Source organism: Capra hircus, chromosome 10, assembly GCF_001704415.2.
Source record: "Capra hircus breed San Clemente chromosome 10, ASM170441v1, whole genome shotgun sequence".
Classification (NCBI taxonomy): domain Eukaryota; kingdom Metazoa; phylum Chordata; class Mammalia; order Artiodactyla; family Bovidae; genus Capra; species Capra hircus.
Window position 1 is genome coordinate 85364210 of NC_030817.1, and position 18491 is coordinate 85382700.

At 46.5% G+C, this 18491-nt stretch overlaps 1 protein-coding gene across 1 annotated transcript in view; it reads right to left on the reverse strand.

Annotated features, from left to right (window-relative positions):
- NOX5 (NADPH oxidase 5) overlaps positions 6815-18491 on the reverse strand; it is a 46012-nt gene continuing 34335 nt past the window's right edge. Inside the window, exons 12-17 of the mRNA XM_018053590.1 lie at positions 18178-18222; positions 17641-17765; positions 17269-17353; positions 16597-16696; positions 9074-9240; positions 6815-8118 (exon numbers count right to left, since the gene is read on the reverse strand). Of these exons, the coding sequence (XP_017909079.1) occupies positions 7987-8118; positions 9074-9240; positions 16597-16696; positions 17269-17353; positions 17641-17765; positions 18178-18222 (654 nt within the window). The 3' untranslated portion in view covers positions 6815-7986. The remainder of the gene's footprint in view (positions 8119-9073; positions 9241-16596; positions 16697-17268; positions 17354-17640; positions 17766-18177; positions 18223-18491) is intronic.

The following is an 18491-nucleotide window of genomic DNA, read 5'->3' on the forward strand; positions in this document are numbered from 1 at the left end:
ACAGAACGGAGAGCACTGCTCAAAGTGCTCCTTTACCTCCTTCCAGTTGACCCCTGGGCACTGTTAGGTGTGTGTCCTTACCCTCTTCCAACACATTTCTATTTACCTGCGTGATACGCAGACACTGTTTTTTGTTAGATGGAATGGGAACACATCAAAACATGGCATTTTAATTTTTAATTAACCTTCTATTTTGGATTTTTTTAATACAGCTATAAAACTAATACATGTTTGTCATAAAATTTTCAAAATTGATAGAGGGGTAGAAAATAAAATGGTGAAAAAAAAAAAACAACCCAACACCGTCCTTTCCACTCACTCAGAGCAGATATAACACATCTCTGTGTAACTTTTTGGAAAGACCATGCATGTACAAGCATTTAAATGCGCACACGTTCATCTGTTCATTGAGGGAGGGAGGGCTCCGAGAGGTCGCAGGGCAGATCAAGGTCACAGAGCAAAGGCAGAGGCCGTCTCCTAGATTTCAGAGGGCAAAAGCCTTTCCACACTGCACAGTTCCCGGGAGTTTGCCCGCAACTGGTCTCAACTGGAGTGCCTAATCTCTCCAAGCTTCAATACTTTGGCCACCTGATGCAAAGAGCTGACTCATTAGAAAAGACCCTGATGGTGGGAAAGATTGAAAGCAGAAGGAGCAACATCACTCATTATCAGAGAAATGCAAATCAAGGCCACAATGAGGTACCATTTCACACCAGTCAGAATGGCTGCGATCCAAAAGTCTACAAGCAATAAATGCTGGAGAGGATGTGGAGAAAAGGGAACCTCTTACACTGTTGGTGGGAATGCAAACTAGTACAGCCACTATGGAAAACAGTGTGGAGATTCCTTAAAAAATTGCAAATAGAACTGCCTTATGACGCAGCAATCCCACTGCTGGGCATACACACCGAGGAAACCAGAATTGAAAGAGACACATGTACCCCAATGTTCATTGCAGCACTGTTTACAATAGCCAGGACATGGAAGCAACCTAGATGTCCATCAGCAGATGAATGGATAAGAAAGCTGTGGTACATATACACAATGGAGTATTACTCAGCCATTAAAAAGAGTACATTTGAATCAGTTCTAATCAGATGGATGAAATTGGAGCCGATTATACAGAGTGAAGTAAGCCAGAAAGAGAAACACCAATACAGTATCAGTTCAGTTCAGTTCAGTTCAGTCACTCAGTCGTGTCCGACTCTTTGCGACCCCATGAATCGCAGCACGCCAGGCCTCCCTGTTCATCACCAACACCCGGAGTTCACTCAGACTCATGTCCATCGAGTCCGTGATGCCATCCAGCCATCTCATCCTGGGTCGTCCCCTTCTCCTCCTGCCCCCAATCCCTCCCAGCATCAGAGTCTTTTCCAATGACTCAACTCTTCGCATGAGGTGGCCAAAGTACTGGAGTTTCAGCTTTAGCATCATTCCTTCCAAAGAAATCCCAGGGTTGATCTCCTTCAGAATGAACTAGTTGGATCTCCTTGCAGTCCAAGGGACTCTCAAGAGTCTTCTCCAACACTACAGTTCAAAAGCATCAATTCTTCGGTGCTCAGCCTTCTTGACAGTCCAACTCTCACATCCATACATGACCACAGGAAAAACCATAGCCTTGACTAGACGGACCTAAGTTGGCAAAGTAATGTCTCTGCTTTTGAATATGCTGTCTAGGTTGGTCATAACTTTTCTTCCAAGGAGTAAGCGTCTTTTAATTTCATGGCTGCAGTCACCATCTGCGGTGATTTTGGAGCCCAAAATACTAACACATATATATAGAATATAGAAAGATGGTAGTGATAACCCTGTATGCGAGACAGCAAAAGAGACACAGATATATAGAATGGACTTTTGGACTCTGAGGGAGAGGGAGAGGGTAGGATGATTTGGGAGAATGGCACTGAAACATGTATACTATCATGTAAGAAACGAAGCGCCAGTCTATGTTCGATACAGGATACAGGATGCTTGGGGCTGGTGCACGGGGATGATCCAGAGAGATGGTATGGGGTGGGAGGTGGGAGGTGGGAGGGGGGTTCAGGATTGGGAGCTCGTATACACCCGTGGTGGATTCATGTCAGTGTATGGCAAAACCCAATACAGTATTGTAAAGTAAAATAAAGTAAAAATAAAATAAAATAAAGAAACACCAATATCTATAAACATATGAAAAAATAATCTTTAATAAAGAAATACAAATAAAAAAAAAAAAAGAAAGCAGAAGGAGAAGGGGAGGATAGAGAACCAGATAGTTGGATGGCATCACGGACTCAGTGGACATGAATTTGAGCAAACTCGGGGAGATGGTGGACAGGGAAGCCTGGTGTGCTGCAGTCCATGGGGTCGCAGAGTTGGACAGGACTGAGTGACTGAACAACCTCCACCTTGTCTGCAAGGCGGCGACACTCCTCAGCACCGCCGGCTCTCAGTGTATTAATAGACTGCACGTGCGGGGGCTGTCAGACGGTTTGTGTCTCTGATGCTGCTGTCCCCTCCAGAGCTGGCGTCACAGCAGAGCAGTGTCGTGGAGGCTGACAAGGCGATTCGTTCAGTGGGCTTGTGTTCTCGCTTTTGTTTCCCAGATTACCGCGACAGGTACACGAGGAGAAGAAGCCCCTCCCCTGGGGGGAGCTATATCCCCGTGAGGCCCCTCCCCTCTACAGGAGGCCCTGGGGCCACAGGCCTGACCTCTGGAAGCTCCCAACTTGATGGAGTGGGTGGTACACACCCTAATAACCTGCCCTGATCTCGAGCTCACCTGCAGTCCCCTTCTGTTCGCGTAGAGGACTGCCAACACCTGGGTGGAAGGAGAAAAGTCAGCCAGTCGCGGGGATGCGCTTGTTTCTGGTTAACGGCAGGTTAGCCCCCATCTGAGCATCTAGGAAATATCCAGATGGACGGCCCGGCTAATCTGTACACCCACATATTCGATCCTGTCACCTATGATGATGTGAGGTGGCAGAGCCTGGGCCAATGAACTCCCCCCACCCTCCAGCCCGCCGCCCCAGATCTGCTCTGACCTTGCAACTGGAAAAGAGGAAAGCCCAGAATTTGTACACTGGGTGTAGGGATGGGAGGGGTGTGGTGTGGGTGTGTAGCAGAGGGTGGGGAGGTGGAGGGCTGTGTGTGGATTTGTGTGTTTGTGTGTTGGGGTAAGAGACTGGCAGCTAGAGAAATTGATTTTTTTTTCTTTGCCATGCCTCACAACACATGGAAGTTCCCGACCAGGGATGGAACCCATGCACCCTGTGCATAAGACTCTGAGGGTGCATAAGACTCTGAAGCACAGAGTCTTAACCACTGGACCACCAGCAAGTGGTCTTGAAAACGAAGTTTCTTGACTTCATGGTTCTATCTGAGGGAGAGTTGCCTCTAGCAGAGAGCTTTGGGGTGGGGCTTTCTTCCCTGGCTCTTTTGGATTCACTGCCATTCAGAAACCAGTCTCCCTCCCAGCAAAACAAACCCTCTTGAGATCGCTGGTTCCGCAGTGCCCTCCAGTGGGTAACTAGAATATGTCTGGAGAGAAAGCCTTGGACACACATGGTCACAAGTCACGCCTGTGGATCCTTCAAGGATTTTAGAATCTAGGTGCAAGTTCCTCCACATGCTCCCATGCCCTTTGGAAGATAAAATTCTATATGAAGAGTTGGCTATTTGCATACAGTGGTAGATCAGTGGAAATCTGTAATGAGAAAGCAAAGGACTGCAGACTGGGGGACCAGTGTTTCAGAAGTATGAACAGTTGTCCTGGGCAAGCTGTAAGATAGTGGTGACTGTGTGTGCATGTGTGTGTGTGTGTGTGTGTGTGTGTGTGTGTGTGTGTGTGAAGTCCTGTTAGCACACACTAGAATGCTCTGCCAACTCTTGCCACATGACTTTGCTATATTCTCTTTACCAGCCCCCCATCAGGACACCCTCCTAGCTTACATCTACACTCCACTGAGTGACAGTTGCTTTTTCCCCCGAGCTTTCCCAAGTCTGATGATAAGGCGAAAACACAGACTCAACAGGAAGAAATGGGCTCCAAGAGTGTGACCCCAGGCTGGTAAGTTAACTGTTCTTGGTCCGAGTTTCTCCATGGGAGTTAGATGTCCACTGGGGTCCAGCCCCCGCAGGATCCAGGGAAATCCGAAGGAGAAATGGCGTCGGCAATTGATTTAGAGAGAAATAAGGAAAGAATGTTGAAGATAAGAAAATAGAGGAGAGAAAGAGGCTGATATTCCTTGGTTTACATAGAGAGCCAATAAAACTCCGAGACAAGAAGTTTGCCCTGTTCACAGAGGCCACAGGTGCTCTCTCGGTCTCCCGAGGGAGTGAAGACGCAGAACGTCTTCCCGTTCAGGTCTTAGAAACCTGGGCAGATAAGTGAACGCAGGGAGCCTCTATGCTCCAAGGGATCAGCCTGAAAAAGAGAAGGAGGGAGAGGGAGAGAGAGAGAGAGAAAATGATTGACGCGGGGTGACCAAGCTTCTTTGAGTGAGGCCCAATAGCTTTATTTTTAAAAGGTTACCTTGCCTTATACATAGAGGGAAATGAAAGATGCAAGGTCATACAGAGTCAGCCAAAACATTCCAGCAGTTTTGCCCTTATTGAAACCAGGATTTTTTCTGCATACCTTTCCCACGAATGATGTTGTGTACAGTATCTTTTGGCCTTGGAGGCCTGTGAACATTTTATGACCCTCTTTTGATAAAGGCTGCTCAACCAGAAAACTTATTTTCCCTCAAAGTGTTTTTTCTTTATATTTCTAATCTATGTCAGCCTCAGAAAATGCTAAACAGAGTTACATTTTTTACAGAGCAAAGGTGCAGTGAGTTACAAGAAAGAACCAATTAGCTCAAAGTTCTGATGTGGTTAATTTCAAGGCTATACTTGTTTTTCTTACATTCTCAGTATGTTAACTAATGCACTCCCAGGTGCACGGTGGATAAGAGATATGGGAACTTAGCAACAAGCTTTGGCCCAATAATGAAATCCTACACCAGCACTAGCACTACTCTAATAACTTATAACTCTTTGAAAGGCTGTATGGTTTAGGCTTTCCATGCCTCTCACAGTTGGGAGGCTGTAAATAATCATATGTGTAGCTGCAAGAGTCTGGATATACCTGCCAAGCAAGCTAGAACGCTAAGAGGGGGTTTGATTTGAAATAATCCTCTCATGTCCCGGAGACTTATTAGCTATAGCCCTAAGTTGATTTTCTCCAGAGAAAGGTGATCAGGGTTAGCCCCCTGTTAATGTCAGAGGAGTTGGAGAAAGTGATGAAATAGTAAAACAGACAGATTCTGGTTTTGGGGTAGATGCTCGAGAGAGCCTAGGGAGCCCCTTGAGTCCTGAAGCCTTGCTTAACAGTTCTCTTCCACATGACCTTGTCATGGGTGGGATCTCCCGTGGTGGCTCCTGGCAGATGTCTATCCCAGGCTTGTTGGAAATTAAACACAATCGTGCACAGAGGCGCCAACACAAGGCCTCTCAGATACGCTGACGCCCACCCGCAGGAGAGGCCCTGTGAACCTGGTGGCCTTCCTTCCTGCCCTCCGTGCGGCTCGCGTGGCTGCCTCCTCCACCTCCAGGCTGCCAGCGGGGTCCCACTCTCCCTCACACCCTTCCTCCTGCTCCTCCTGCATCTGGAATACGACGTCCTGGGTCCCCTCTTTTCTCTGTCCCAGTCCTCCTGCTGTGCTCTGCCCTCTGCCCCCAGCTGTGCTTCAGCATCCTTATCCACCAGTCCTGTGTTCTTGCTGCTGCTTTTTTTTTTTTTTTTAATATTTGGTTGTGCTGGGTTTTAGTGGTGGCATGTGGGATATCTTAGTCGTGGAATGGGAACTTTTCGTTGTGGCGTGTGGGATTTAGTTCTCTGGCCAGGGATCACACCTGGACCCCCAGCATTGGGAGTACACAGTCTTAGCCATGGGGAAACCAGGGAAGTCCCCTTTTGCTGCTATTTGAAAAGAACTTCTCTCACCCATGCCATTTCATTGTCGCCCACAAGATGACTCCAGCGTCCTCTGAACTCCCCTCACCCGCTGTGTCCCAGGTTCCTCTCTGATGCCCAGCCCTTTATAAGAGGTGTCACCATCGTGGTTGTCACCTTTACCTGTTCTGTGCCCAGGACTTCTAACCCACAGAAAAGAAAGGTATATTCTACAGTCCCATTGGAAAGCGCCTGATTCCAACCCCTGGAAAGCCGCTTTGGGGAGGAGAGTTTAGACTGTCACAGAAGAGATGGAACACAGCAAGACCAGCTGCCAAGGCGGAGGACATGCAACTGTGAAGTCCCCAGAGGCTTGCAGTGTGGGGCAGAGAGAAAACACCCAGCTCAGATCTGAGGGGTGAGGCCAGCCCTTCTGCCCCTGCCTACCACCCAGGACATCTCCTCCCCAAAGAGTCTCCCAGGGGAGCTTCTGTATTTGCTGTCCTTGCCATCGACTCCTGTCTGGACAGTGAAAGAAACAGAGGCTCCAACACAGACATAAAGGAAGCTATGAAGTAGAGAATGGGCTTCCCTGATAGCTCAGTTGGTAAAGAATCCGCCTGCAATGCAGGAGACTCTGGTTCGATTTTTGGGTCGGGAAGATCCCCTTGAGAAGGAACAGGCTGCCCACTGCAGTGTTCTTGGGCTTCCCTTGTGGCTCAGCTGGTAAAGAGTCCGCCTGCAATGTGGGAGACCTGGGTTTCATCCCTGGGTTGGGAAGATCCCCTGGAGAAGGGAAAGACTACCCACTCCAGTATTCTGGCCTGGAGAATTCCATGGACTGTATAGTCTATGGGGTCGCAAAGAGTTGGACACGACTGAGCGACTTTCACTTTCACTTTCATGAAGTAGAGAGAAGATGCAGAGACTCAGATGCTGGAGCAATAAAGAGCCACCCAGGGACAGAGGATGAACGTCCTGAGCACTACTGGTGATGTCTCATTTCACCCCCAGCAACAGTGATCAGGCAGGTGGGGCATCAGGCCCATCCTTCAGATGAAGAAACAAGCTTGGGGAGGTTTCCAGGGCCACACCACTGGGGCACAGCAGAACTGAGCTACAAGTTACAACCTGTCAGATTCTCAGGCACCGGACTTCTCTGTGACCTCCATGGAGAGAGACTCTGTCTCCATCCCACTTCTCTAATGACTCAGTGTGTAGAGAGAAGGGAAAAGCATCATGCCGAGTAAGGAAGGGACACACACAGGGGAGAGATACAAAGAGATAGGCAGAGAGAAGAAAAAGGACACAATATAAAGAGAGATGGGAAGACAACAACATAAAGAGAAGGGAAAATTAGCTGCTCATCACTCCCTATGGACATGGATTCTGTATAAAACACACATTCCAGGTCTCAACCCCAGATCTGCAGAATCAGAATTTCTGGGCATGGGTCCCAGGAATCTACCTTTAAAGAAAGTTCCTCTGAGTAGTAAGGTGTGCTTTGAAATGCATCAGAAAAATAGGATAGCCTGGATGAACAGAGGGAAGGGGAGATGGAAAATACGTACTAAGTCAAATATAGCAAAATGTTAACTGAGGATATCCGGACAGTGGGTAACACTGTTCCCTGGACAAGTCTTTAAATTTCTGTATGTTTGAAAGTTTTCATAATAAAATGCTGTGTGTGTGTAAGTTCCAGAATGACCGTGATGATCAGGTGGGTCTGGGACAACTGTAGGAGGAGGGAAGATGTCCTCAGAGGACTTCTGGAGAAGGGGTTGGTCTGGGAAGGCCCCCTGTACCCCTCAACCATGTCACCTCCACCCCTCTACCCCCCAGCCAAGTCTGCCCAGCCTCACAGCAATTCCCAAACTCACAGCAGCACCCCACAAGGCCCCGCCCTCTCCCTGGGCTCTCAAGGAAGTCCGTCTGCCTCCTAGGGCCTCCTGTTCTGCACGTGAAGCTGGATTCGCTGGGTCCTCTTGAGGCTGGTCCCTGCAAGGCACTAGCAGCAGTCTGATCAGGCTGGCAGGCAGTGGGTTGGGGCAGAGCTGGGAGGGGCAGGGCTAGAAGTTCTCTTGGAAAAACTTGAAGCTGAACTGCTCACAGTGGCCCTTGAGGATCTTGGCCAGAGCTGGGGAGCCACAGAAGAAGACCTGCACTTTGCCTTTCTTCTCAGCAGCCACCTTCTGGAACACCTAGAGTCCACAGAATTGGGGAAGAGCAGAGGGAGAAGAGGGGGACTTCGGACCCACCAAGTGACTCACCTAGTGGGGCTGAGGATATAATGGGCCAGGGTGGCTGTCTTCCCCATGAGGAGCTCCAGGGCATAGCTGCTTGGCTCTGGCCATTAGCTTAGAGGCAATATGCTCAATGCATAACCTGATCCAGACCCCAGGGAGGGCTGGACCAGAAGCAGATAAGACCCAGGCCCTCCACTCAAGGAGTTGCATCCATGGGGGAGACATGTACTAACCAGCCGCAGTGCTGGGGGCAATGGCAGAGCCCAGCAGGCTCACTGAGCTCCAACGCCCCAACTTCACGCCAGCTCACAGGCCTCCATTGAAATGCCTCTGTCCTGAAGTCAGGCTTTCTCCCTCAGGGAGGACCATTTTTAACCCCAAGTTCCGCTTAAGAATTGCCTTGCCTAAAGTTTTCTTGGAGTTCAAGGCCTGCTGGCATCCCTTCCCCATCAGCTCTTACCATCTAAACATGGATCACCACAGTAGTTTGAAATGCAATACAGTCTGGTCATTTCAGGCAAACACTACACCCCAGTTGGTAAGTGCTCAGGGAGGAAAAATAATAATAAAACCAATCTGAGGAATATAATAGACTGGGATAAGGCCTGATATCTCCCCAGAACTCTGTCCACTAGGGCCTTTGGACTCTGGTCTGCAGGGTGTTTGCAGGCTGGGAGGGGCCTTGGAGGTCCTATGGACTAACTTCCTCTGTGATCAGATGGGGAAACAGAGGCTAGTGGTAGAACAAAGTGAGGTAGTGATGGAGCCAGAATGTAGGTACCCTGCTTCCCATTCCAGCCCTGAGGTCCTAGCTGGACTCTGGCTGCTTGGCCCAAATCTCCCTAGCCAGTGCCTTAGGCTCTCAGCTCCACTAGTCCCCACAGGCTTCAGGACTCCAGGCGGCCTTTACCTTGTTCCAATCAGGCCGCCCAGGCTGGGTGCGTGCCTGGAGGCCCGTGATGGAATCCTTCTTCTCCTTCTTGGCCAGGAGGTCGAGGGCCATCTGCAGACCAAGGGCCTTTATGTCGTTCTTGCTCAGCGCAGAGGTCATGTACATGTGCAGCTCCAGAAATCGGCCTACATGGTGGGAGCAGAGGGCAGGGCTGAGGGGCCAGCACCTGTGACGGGGAGAGGGCAGGACGCCAGCCACTCTGCCCCAGGGCTCATACAAATACCATCAGCTAACGTGTTCATCCAGTACCTCCATCTGACCAACACCATAGAAGGGAAAGATGGCCACCTTGGGCTGCTTGAGCTGGGCAGGCCCTATGCACAGCATACACGAGTTACCTTATCGCCACTGTCCAATGTAAGCCTTACAACCACCCCAGGAGCGAGACCTCATATTTGAGTGTGTGCATGCGTACTAAGTCACTTTAGTCGTGTCCAACTCTTTGCGACCCTATGGACTGTAGCCTGTCAGGCTCCTCTGTCCATGGGACTCTTCAGGCAAGAATACTGGAGTGGGTTACCACTCCCTTCTCCAGGGAATCTTCCCGACCCAGAGATCAAACCTGTGTCTCTTATGTCTCCTGCACTGGCAGTGGGTTCTTTACCACTAGTGCCTCCTGGGAAGCTCTCTGACATAGATCCACTACTATGTATAAAATAGATTTGAACTGTGGTGTTGGAGAAGACTCTTGAGAGTCCCTTGGACTGCAAGGAGATCCAACCAGTCCATCCTAAAGGAGATCAGCCCTGGGTGTTCATTGGAAGGACTGATGTTGAAGCTGAAACTCCAATACTTTGGCCACCTGATGCAAAGAGCTGACTCATTTGAAAAGACCCTGATGCTGGGAAAGATTGAGGGCAGGAGGAGGAGGGGACGACAGAGGATGAGATGGTTAGATGGTATCACCGACTCGACGGACATGAGTTTGAGTGAACTCCGGGAGTTGGTGATGGACAGGGAGGCCTGGTGTGCTGCGGTTCATGGGGTCGCAAAGAGTCGGACACGACTGAGCGACTAAACTGAACTGAACTGAATGAGAAGCTACTGTACAGCTCAGGGAGCTCTACCCAGTGCTCTGTGGGGACCTAAATGGGAAAGAAATCCAAAAAAGACGGGATATATGTTCACATATAGCTGACTTACTTTGCTGTACAGTAGAAACTAACACAATATTGTAAAGCAACTATACTCCAATTAAAAAAATTTAATGCAAATGACCCTAAGAGGGACACATTTTATTTCACACATCACTGAACTTGAACAGTGCTGGTGGCGCAGGAGGGAAAGAGAGGCACCATAAGGGATGCCCACCCGAAAGAACCCTGATCCTTCTTCCCCCTCCTGCACAGTCACGACCCCCACATGGGGGTGAAAAAGGAGATGAGGAGACACCAGGGTGGGAGGGAGAAGGAGGTGCTGTGGAGGTCTTCACTCTCCAAGACACTTGTGTTCAATACAGTCCTCCCATTTCTGGGACACTCCCTTAAGGAAATCATCCAAAGAAAGGGGGGGAAAATCTATGTGCACATGTATATTAATTGTAGCTTTACTTGCGATAATAAAGAATTAGGAATAAATAAAATGTTCCGTAGTAGGGGCGTGGTTGAATAATTTATGGCAAACCATTAACTGTACTATTCATTAGATAAGTCATTAAATACTAGTAGGAGAAGGCAATGGCACCCCACTCCAGTACTCTCGTCTGGAAAATCCCATGGATGGAGGAGCCTGGTAGGCTGTAGTCCATGGGGTCGCTAAGAGTCGGACATGACTAAGCGACTTCACTTTCACTTTTCACTTTCCTGCATTGGAGAAGGAAATGGCAACCCACTCCAGTGTTCTTGCCTGGAGAATCCCAGGGACAGGGCAGCCTGGTGGGCTGCCGTCCATGGGGTCACACAGAGTTGGACACGACTGAAGTGACTTAGCAGCAGCAGCAGCAGCACTGATACCTACTACTATTAAATTTATGGGGCAATTACTATGACTATTATTACTTCTAATATTAAATTTATTGAGCAGTTACTACTACTGCTGCTCCTAATCTTAGTACTATTTCTGCTACCGCTAACTTTACTGAGCAGGTATTAAGTTCCAGCCCCTGTTCTAGGTGCTATACAGATGATCTCTCATCCAATCCTCATGACAATCCTATGAGGTAGGGACTTAGTATCCATATTTTTCAGATCAGGAAGTAGAGGCAAAACAAGGTGCTCAAGGTTCTAGAGTTATTTTGGGTTAGAGTAGAAGATTCAAGTCAAACAAAATGACTGAAGCTTAAGCTATAGACATTAAAAATTATAAGCCACAAATTCTTTAACCCAAACCTTGGTATATAATTAAAGTTGAAATCAGAGGCCATGTGCTTCAGCTGCAATGAATGAGAAACCTTGCAAAAAATTTGAGGTAGCAAAGCTGTTGACTCAAGTGACTTTGAGAATGCAAAGCAGTGGGTTCACTGTTACCCTTTGCTTACATAGATTAGGAAGAAGCAAACAGTAAATATTTATATACCAGCAACCAGAAAATTTAAATTAAATCTAAACTTCCCCTGAGGCTATCATCATAAAAGTAAGTTTCTTATGAATTAAAATACTTAAGCATTTAGAACAAAGTCAATGCTATATAAATATTTGCTTTAATTATTATTTACAAGAAAGGGCAAGAAGCTTTACTGCAACATCTAGGGTTTAATTGTCATCTTCCAAAGACTGTTGACTTGTGCTTTAAGGCTTTGGATGTTTGTTATAGTAAACTACATGTGTTGGAATGTTTTTGTAGAAAACTGTGTTTAATTACTTGAGCTTATAAACTATGTTTATCATAGGACTTTGAATTTACTCATGGCAACCCTGTGATAATTAAACAGCCAAATAATATCTAGTTCCAGTGAACTCAACAATATAAAAAAACCTCACCAATTCTCTTGAAGTTAGAAACATATCTAAAAATGTTCCTTCTATAAGATTTTCCACAAGTAAAGCATAACAAAACAAAATAATGACTAACAGATTAACTTTAAGTACAGTACAAAACCTCAGTATCCACAAAAATGTCCCAAGAGGACTACTATGTATCCCAGAGAAACATGTTATCATACAGTGCTCAGTAAAAAACGTGGGGTACAACACTTGCTGGGTGGGGAGGGGAGACTGCAGGGGCTGGAGGAGGACTTTAAACACTCCAATTTAACAAACATATAAAAGAAAGGACCATCCACAGAAGAATCTGTACATGCCAAGCAAGATAGTCTTTATCTTAGACCACTTTCTGAACTTTTTGATTGCTACCTCATTAGGAAAAATATTGAGCACACACCACAAATAAATATATATGTTCATCTCTACTTACAGGTTAAATCTATTAAAAATCAATATTGGAGCGAGTTCCCTGGTGGTCCAGTGGTTAAAAACCTGCCTTCCAGTACAGAGGACGTGGGTTTGATCCCTGGTCAGGGAACTAAGATCCTGCATTCTGTGGGGCGACTAAGCCCGCACTTGTGTTTACTGAGCCCGCACACTCTAGAGCCGGGGCTCCACAAGAGAAGCCTGCCTACCATAATAGAGAAAAGACCCCATGCACAGCTAAGACCCAGTACAGTCAAATACATAATTAATAAAAGAAGTATTTTTTTAAAAAAACATATTTGAGTAAAAGGAATCTTAACACTCTCCTTGAACAACCAGAAATATGAGCAAGATATATAAAACAATGGTTTCCAGACACTGATCAACAAGTTGTGCAGAACTGTCTTTGCTGAGAGAGGAAATAATGAAGTGTGCCTTACAACCAACTGGTGTCAGCCTCACTGAGTTGAGGAGACAGATACTGGAGTTCAGAGAGGCCATGACAGCTAGAACGTGCCAGGCACAAAACTAGAAGAAAGGCACCCGCACACAAACAGAGAGAGAAAACGAAGAGAAAGAGGAAGAGGACGGGGACTCACTCGCTTTAGAAAACTGCATCAAGTTCCCCCTCAGTCTTCGGCAGAGTGTTAGTCTATTACACACGTGAAAGAAAGCTACCAGGAAACAAGAGGCGCCACAGTGCCTGGGGCTCAAACAGAGCTGGGAATAATCTGCATTCCACCATCAGGGATGCAGAGAGCTTGTAATATACAAGGCAATAGAATGAGTCCTCAGAGGTGCAGCACCTTAGCTCTGGGGCTGAATTAGACCCACAGTAAAGGCTGCTCTGGACTCACCCTAACAGAAGTTAAAAGCAAGGCTTGAAAGTATCCAAATCATCCTAAATAATGTCACTGTATACCAGAACACAGTATAGTACTATTTGGAGAAATACACAAAATCCAGAACAGGACAACATATGATTCACAATGCGTGACATCCAGTAACAAATTATCAAGCATGCAAAAAAACAGAATACAATTCATAACCTGGAGAAAATTAGTGATTAGAAACAGATCCAGAAATGTCAGAGATGATGGACTTAGACAAAGATGTTACAACATGTATTATAAACACGCTTGAGAATGTAAAGACGAAACAAAGGGCCGTGATGAGGAGAGCAGCAGGAGACATAAAAGATACCCAAATACCAGTTCTGTGGAAGAAAAACACAATCACAGAAATGAAAAACACAGTGGTTAGGACGCATAGCTATTCCAGGTCTTTTGGTTTTTACCTATTAATTTTAGAATCAGCTTCTCGAAACCTACTTTTAAAAACCTGCTGGGACTTTTACTAGAATTAGAAGGATCTCAGGTGGCTCAGTGGTAAAGAATCTGTCTGCCAATGCAGGAGACGCCAGAGACATCCAATTCGATCCCTGGGTCAGGAAGATCCCCTGGAGAAGGAAATGGCAACCCACTCCAGTATCCTTGCCTAGAAAATCCCATGGACAGAGGAGTCTGGAGGGCTACAGTCCATGGGGTCATAAAGCGTCAGACAGGACTGAGCACCGCACTGTATTGTACTATACTGCCAAAGAAAAATGTACTTGAAACCACAGCAATAGAAACTATCTAAAATGTGGCATAGGCTGAGAGGAAAAAACCAACAACCAGATTCCCAATAGCCTGTGAGATATCAGTATAACACCTGTGTAATTGACGTGACAGGAAGGGGCAGGGGAGACAGAAAAAAATATGCAAAGAAAGAATGGCTGAAATTTATCCAAACTTGATGAAAACTCTAAGTCCATACGGCCGAGAAGTTCAATAAACTCCAAGTACAAGAAATATATATTTAAAAAATTTCTTGGAAATGTTTTATAGTTTTTAGTGTTCAGACCTTGCTTGTATTTTGCTAAGTTTATCCATAAGCATTTCATGCTTTTACTATTTTAAAGATTTTCAAATACTAATTATTTGTTGTTGGAAAAGATCCTGATGCTGGGAAAGATTGAAGGCAGGAGGAGAAGGAGGTATCAGAGGATGAGATGGTTGGATGGTATCATGGACTCAATGGACATGAGTTTGAGCAAACTCCAAGAGATGGTGAAGGACAGGGAAGCCTGGCGTGCAGCAATCCATGGGGTCATGAAGAGTTGAACATGACTGAGTAACTGAACAACAGCAACAAATAAAAATAGAATTGACTTTCGCATGTTGACCTTATATCCTGGACCTTGTTGAACTCATTATAAAACTAATCTAAATAAAGAGCTAAAACTATAAAACTCCTGGGAGAAAACAGAAAATACGTGTGACCTCACGTAAGGCAAAGATTTTAGATAAGACACAAAACGCATGAATTCTACAAGAAAAAAAAATCTGATAAATTGGACATCATTAAAACTTCAAAATTTTGTTCTTCAAAAGAGAGTTTAAGAAAATGAAAAGACAAACCACAGACTGGGAGACTGTATTTATAAAATGCACACCTGGTTATGGACCTGTTTCCAGAATATATAAATGACTCCCAGAGTTTAATAAAAAGAAGAAAAACATTGGATTTAAAGAGCAAACAAAATATTTGAACAGACACTTTATAAAGAAGGCATACACAGCAAGATCATGAAGATATCTTTAACATTATTAGTAATTAAGGAAATGCAAATTAAGAGTATATTGAACCTAAAATAAAAAATAAATTAAAAAAAGTTTTTTTAAGTATTTTGAACCTAGAGGGGTGGGATGGGCAGGGAAGGGAGGCCCAAGAAGGAGGGGATATATGGATATTTATGGCTCATTCACGCTGTTGTACAGCAGAAACGAACACAACATTGGAAAGTAATTACCCTCCAATTTCAAAAAATTAAAAACAAAACAGACAAAAAAGAGCATATTGAGACACCCCTATACACCCACTAGATGAGCTAAAATTAAAAAGACTGCCAACATCAAATAAGGCTGTAGCTGCTGAGGTTGTAGAGCAGCTGGAAGTCTATTACTGATGGAAATACAAAATGGTACAGCCACTTGGGAAAAACAGTTTGACAGCTTCTTATAAAGTAAAGCTGAGCACATTCCATACTACCCAGCAACCCCAATTCTAAGTATCGACCCAAGAGAAATGGAAATCATATGTCCACACAAAAACTTTCATAGTCAAAAATGGCTAAAAAGTGGAAAGAACTCTAATATCCACCAACAACTGAATGGAAAAACAGATTGTGGTATGTCCACAAACTGGAACACTTCTCAACAACAAAAAGGAATTAACTACTTACTGAAAGATGCATTGTTATGAAATTCTAGAAAAGGCAAAACTATAGTGACTGAAAGCAGATTGCTGGTTCCCAAGGGCTGTTAATTGGAGAGAGGGTGTTGATGCAGAGTGAGACAAGGGAGCTTTGGTGGGTAAAAGAAATGGTCCATGTTTTGACGGTGTTCCCTAGGCTCCCTCATGTGACCACCCTGCTTTTAAGGTTATATAACTGGACGCATTTGTCAAAGTGCCATTGTATTCATTGGACACTTAAACTGATGAATCTTACTGTACATAAATTATCCCTCAAAAAATTTCTTAAAGAAGTGTGAACAGGAATCATCTGAGAAGCATGTTAAAATGTAACTTCTCTAGCCCTACTTCCAGAGAATCTGATTTGGAAGGTCTGGAATGAGGGCTGGGAATCTAACTTTTTAATAAGTGCTCATTTTGAACAAAAAGAAATGTCATTTTAAAAAGAGAAATGGGTGGAAAGTGAAAGTCGTTCAGTTGTGTCCAACTCTTTGTGACTCCACGGACTATACAGTCCATGGAATTCTCCAGGCCAGAATACTGGAGTGGGTAGTCTTTCCCTTCTCCAGGGATCTTCCCAACCCATGGAATGAACCCAGGTCTCCGGCGGCATTGCAGGCGGATTCTTTATCAGTCGAGCTACCAGGGAAACAGGCTATACATTTTTATAAAATGGGTTTTTTTTCACCCCTCTCTTAAGTTTCGCAAATTATGAGGTTTTATCGGGGGAAAAAGCAGCTCCCTCTCCCCTACATTTCTGATAGAAAGAATAAACACTTTCTTACAGAGACCCTCCACCCCCCACCCCCGCACTCCATCATCCTCCACCTCTCCTACCCTCCTGTGGCTCCTCTGCCTGGTCCATCTCCAGTTTGGTCAGCAGGCTCACAAACCACTCGAAAGACTGCTGGTCTCGGTTAATCCAGATGAAGTCCACCTAGGGAGAAGGGCCCAGATCAGGGTGGGGGGGTTACCTCATTCACTCTTATCTGTGCTCATGTGACCACCCTGCTTTTAGCACAGCACGCACTGTCCACGATCATTCCCATTTAACTGGGGTGGTGGGAGGGGAGTGGGATGGGGGTGTAAACTGAGGCTCACAGAGGTGAAGAATGAGGCTACAGAGCAGCATGGGACCAGAACTCGGGTTCTAGACTGCCAGGTCAGGATTTTCTCTAATAATCTATTGCTCACAGCAAGCAGTGTTCTGAGCTCTTAAGCTTATTAAGCCAGAAGAACATTTTTTTTTTTAAAAGAAACTCTTTTAAGTGGCTTACACAGAACAATGAATTTTCAAATGGCAAACATTTTCATTTTTAAAACCACCATCAGGTCAGAGCTAGCAAGCATCATGGCTGTGACTGCATCCCGGCTGCCTGACCTTCAGGCTCTGTGTTCTTTAATGACATGCCTGCCTTGGTGGGGCGGGGGCGGTGGCGGGCAGGAACTAGCTCTGGTGTCTGGGGAGAAGCTCTGGAGTCCCGCCTGTAGGAGGCAATGCTCACTCACCTTGTGGAGTTTCATGTCCTCGTCCTGAGCACTATCCATCCAGGAGTGCTGGCAATTGGGACAAACGTGCTTTCTCTTCTGGTGTCTGAGGGGAGGTGAGAGGAGGGGATTTTGAGTTTGGGGTGAGTATGAGATTTCTCAGGACCCCAGAGAACAGTGCAGGGGACAGGGAGGGAGGGTGGGGTGGCAGGGGGAGGGATGAGCCCATGAGGAGGGGGAGGGATGAGACCCCAAAAAAAGAGCAGGAGGAGGAATAGAAGAGGAAAGAGGTCAAACGGGAGATGGAGACAGGTAACAAGGGAGCGGGGAGGGGCGGGCATCTCTCAGGATTCTGCCCCAGGATACAGGTAGGACCACAGCCTGCCCACCCACCTGTATAAGATGCTCTGCAGGATGGAGGCAAAGGGTGTGATGCCAATGCCTGCACCAATGAGCACAGCATGCTCGGAGGCAAAGATCCTGCGAGTGGGGGTCCCATAAGGGCCATCGATGTAGCACTGCACACAGAAGGGGTTAGAAGAGAGGGGCGGGGGGGTGGGGGTGGGAAATGGACCCCAACACATCAGACCCCCTGTATATGTAGGCAGTTGTCTCCTGGGCTGGAACCCGGGAGTAAGTGGCTCCTGCTCAGAGCACTGTTCACACACTGCGCTCTGAGCTCGAGTCTGGGGGCACCCTAGAACTCCCACGTGCAGATCTGGGGAGAGCAGGGTCCAACCAGCACAGCCGTGTACCCTGCGAGGGTGGGCAGGGGTCTGATTCCCATTATCTGGAGACCTAGCAGTCAGGCTGTGGGGACTGAAGAGCCCAGGAACTGAGCACCCCAGCAAGCCCTCCCCGTGGGCAGAGGCTTTGCTTCCTCTGCTTGGGGCAGCGGTTTTGGTCACAGCCACCCCCGGAACCTCTCACCTTGATGTTACAGAACTGGTGGTTCTCAGAGGGCATCTCACAGACCTGCAGAGCACAGAGCAGAGAGAGTGGGTCTTTGGGAGTGGGTGGGCCAGGCATTTCTCAGAGGTTTACTCGCCCTTGCAGTCTGAGCAACCTTACAAAAAGGGGATTGCCTTTTCCCCGCAAACCATTCCAAGGAGCATGGGGTGCTCTTGAGGGAAAACATCAGTGATGTGCTGATAAACTGCCTCCTCAGAAGAAAGGTCTACCAGAACCAAAGTCCTGTTCGTTAGTGTCGAGATTTCTGCTGTAAACGCTGTCATCGTGGCTCC